Raw genomic sequence first — 3542 nt, forward strand, 5'->3', positions numbered from 1 at the left:
AGTATTTTCCTCTTGTGGAGCTTTGCTGGTGCCCATGAAGTGGTCCTGGCTTACCAGAATAGAAGAATAAATTGGACTCATTTGCCCTTTAAAAGGTTGTCTCTTCAATAATTGATGGTATTCAATCCCCAGTCCAAAGCTGTTTGAAGCCACATTCATTTCAAATATTTCTTATCAGGAGCCAATAGCCAAAGGCTGGTCTCCACCAAAACCAGAAAAAGTGACAACTTCTCCCTTTCCATGGCTTGTCTGAACACAAGTGAGTTCCCCAGTGGGATTAATGAGTCTATGTCATATATTTTCACCCCATTCTTTTGCTTTTCCTTAGGTATTCTTGCTTCTGGGTATAATCACAAATAGGATATTGTACTATGGGCCCATCTGAGTTTCTACTTTTTGTAAACTATACAGCAGCTGTGAAGAATCTGTTGTCTGTTCCAGATAATCTTTAGAGATCAAATGAAATAGTGTGGAAGCAGCATAGACATTTTAAGACAGATGCCCAAAAAGCCAGATTGTTGCTTAGAACTGTTGCTAAACCATTGCTTTTTTGCAGGTGCCACTGCAAAACTACCTTGGCTTTCTCTACAAATGCCAGGAAATTAAATATTCTGCTTTCCAGGGACTTTGTCATTCAGCTACACCACAATAACATGCACTATGTGTGTGCACACACTGCCTGGGGAAAAAAATACCCCATTGAGCTAGAATGAAGAAGGATATCAGTTTCTCTTTAAAAAAAAAAAAAAAAAAAAAAAAAGCCCAAACATTAATTTTACAAATAAAGCAAGCCATTTTTATCCTGCTATTTAAAAAGCCTTTTTTTCCTGCACTATAACCTATATAGAAGTTTAAGTCTTCTCAGCACCATGGGAAAGGGAGAAAAGGAGGGAAAGAGCCTTTAGAGGCAAATCTGCTCCTGCTCTGCTCAGGAGATGGGCTGTTGATCTGCTGCAATTGTCTGAAGTGATATTCAAAGACTGGAAGAATCCTGCGGCAAAGAACAGTAACAGGAGAAAAACTTATATCCTAGTGAAGTATCTGTTCAACAGCTTGTGTTCCTTCTAGGGCTCTCCCAAAGTTTCCATTTCAGACACAAAAGACTACTTTTACACAAAGCTTGTTTTATGTATACTTATCTGCCAAAAGATAAAAGAACATTTGCCCTGAGAACTTCAGAAACTCTGAGGTCTTGTAGCTATTGTCAGGACAGTTAATCCTGAGACACCCCCCACCCCACAAAAAGACGAATGAGTAAACTGATAAACACTGATAAACTCTGAAAAGCATTAAAATTTGCAAAAATACTTATGTGTCCATTGCTATATACAATCCAAGTATTTTTAGTCAGGTAAGAAAGAGATATGCAACAACTTTTATGTTAAAACCTTATGTTTTAATGCCCAAAGGAAAAAGCGATCCTTTTCTTTTCAAAAGAGAATATAAATGAGAGAAAATCCATCTCACTGTGCAAAAAATTGGGAACTTAACACTTTCAGGCCAATGAAGTAATTTCTTGGCATTCTCATCTCTTCATCCCACTGCAAGTACATTTTGTTATTTTCCATACACAGCATGTTTGCAAAGAGTAAATTTATGTCTCTTTCTCAGGGAATTGCCTCTCAGAATTAGAGGCTATCCATGGCATGCTAAATCTGAAAGTTTGTTCAGGATTAGTCCTAATAGTTAGGTCTTGCTTCAGTACAAGGATGCCCCTTCATTCTGGAATTTGCCTTCATAGCAGGTCCTGGGGCTGGAGGCTTGACCATTGCTGCAGTGTAAACACAGACTGCATAACTGTGCCAAGTGCCTCTTGAACTTGACTCCCACAAACACATAGAGCACAGGGTTGAGGCAGCAGTGGGAGAAAGCAATTTTACGGCTGATGTGAAAGGCAAGGTTGGAGTCTTTTGCATACCTACAGGTGGGTGATGGAAAAGTAGTCAGAAAGCTGAGGATGTTGTAGGGTGCCCAGCACAGGAAAAAAGCCACCACAATAATGAGGATGAGCTTCACAGTTTTGTGCTTTCTGCGAGATCTTGCTCTGAGCAGGATTATGAGTATCTTGAAGTAACAGAATATGGTGACTCCAAAGGATAGCAGGAAGAGTATATTTCTCACATAAATGTCCACCTTTTTCCAATTCCCATCAGCATAATCACAGAACATGTTCTCTTCCAAGTCTTCTTGCACTGTGGTGTGAATCACCTCAGGAACCACAATTAGTATGCTAACAGTCCAAACAGCCAAGGACACCAGAACACCACAGCACTGCATCTGGGATCTCAAAGTTGAAAGGGGGTTCACTACAAACAAGTACCTCAGGATAGTCATGAGAGTCAAAAAGAAAACACCGCTGTAGTAGCCAATGGAGAAAACAGCATTCGATGCTTTGCAAAGGAACTCACCAAAAATCCATCCAAAGGACTGGTCCACCACCCAAAAAGGCAGCATGCAGGAGAAAACTAAATCAGAGATACAGAGATTCATGATGAAGATGTTTGTTAAAGACGTAAGGTTTTCATATTTGAATAGGATCCCTAACACCAAAGCATTTCCTAGCAGGCTGAGCAAAAATACCAGAGTGTAGAGGACAGCAGTGAGATAGATGTTGAATGTGAAATAGTCACCCATTTCACAGACGTTGGTTTCATGAAGGTCTTCATAGGAGTAATTATAATCTAAATTATATTCTTCATCCATTTGTCTGTGCAAATCTTGTGCTGTTCTCCAGCAGCTACTTCAAAGGACTGCAACAATCAAACTAAAACTTTTGTGAAAATCAACCCAATAACTAAACTCCCACTGTGGAGACTTCTATTTTAAGAGAGAAAAAGCAGCAGTGAAACTAGTCATTTTTCCTGGCTTGGGGAGAGAAAGGACTAATTTCTTCTGATGACTAGAGCATGAACAGGTAGATACCAAAGACTTACTGCAAAACACTCAAATCTTAAATACTTAAGAAGTCAGAAACTAAGATGTTTCTGAACCAAAATGGTTGGTGACAACGGCCAATTACTAACTTTCTACTGTATGAAGGTGCATTGTTTTTTGATGTAAATATCTCAGTTGCCCAAACTTTTAAATATGCTACTGTTTTTTCAGTTTTCTGGAATGGTATCCAACTCCTAAGCACTTCACTGTATAGATGATTCTTTGTCACCAAAATTCAGCATTGCGTAAACCTAAAAAGCTGAGCAGTACCAGTAGCAACAACTGTAAGCACTAAGAACTAGAAAAGCCAGGTTTCTTACAGATTTTTGTCTTGAAGTTTGCTGATATCTAAACATCTCAAAGCCGTGACAGAAGCGTCATCACACTGGGTGCTCTGGGCACCTCTGTGGCCTGACAATTCTCAGGGATGCAACAGGAGCAGTGACCACATCACAGTCCTTTTCTGAGAGTGCTGCCTGTATGCAGGCAAGAATTTAATCCCAGATGGATGGCGAGTTGAAATTGGCCAACAGGATCAACAGTTAGTGGGACTGGGAAAATGGCATACAATCAGCCTAGTTTCTTTATGAAATTAAGCTAAAAAATAG

General features: G+C 39.6%; 1 protein-coding gene across 1 annotated transcript; it reads right to left on the bottom strand.

Moving 5' to 3' along the window:
- Positions 1 to 767: 767 nt before the first annotated feature.
- XCR1 (X-C motif chemokine receptor 1) lies at positions 768 to 2772 on the bottom strand. Its single transcript, XM_008633898.2, has one exon. It carries the CDS (start codon positions 2701 to 2703, stop codon positions 1699 to 1701), a length of 1005 nt encoding a protein of 334 aa, XP_008632120.1. The 5' UTR covers positions 2704 to 2772; the 3' UTR covers positions 768 to 1698.
- Between the last annotated feature and the right edge of the window lie 770 nt (positions 2773 to 3542).

The sequence above is a fragment of the Corvus brachyrhynchos genome, unplaced genomic scaffold (assembly GCF_000691975.1).
Source record: "Corvus brachyrhynchos isolate BGI_N302 unplaced genomic scaffold, ASM69197v1 scaffold94, whole genome shotgun sequence".
In the NCBI taxonomy this organism is placed as follows: Eukaryota; Metazoa; Chordata; class Aves; order Passeriformes; family Corvidae; genus Corvus; species Corvus brachyrhynchos.

Coding starts and splice junctions, on each gene's coding strand:
- XCR1 (XM_008633898.2), bottom strand. CDS start 2,703: ATGGATGAAGAATATAATTTAGATTATAATTACTCCTATGAAGACCTT.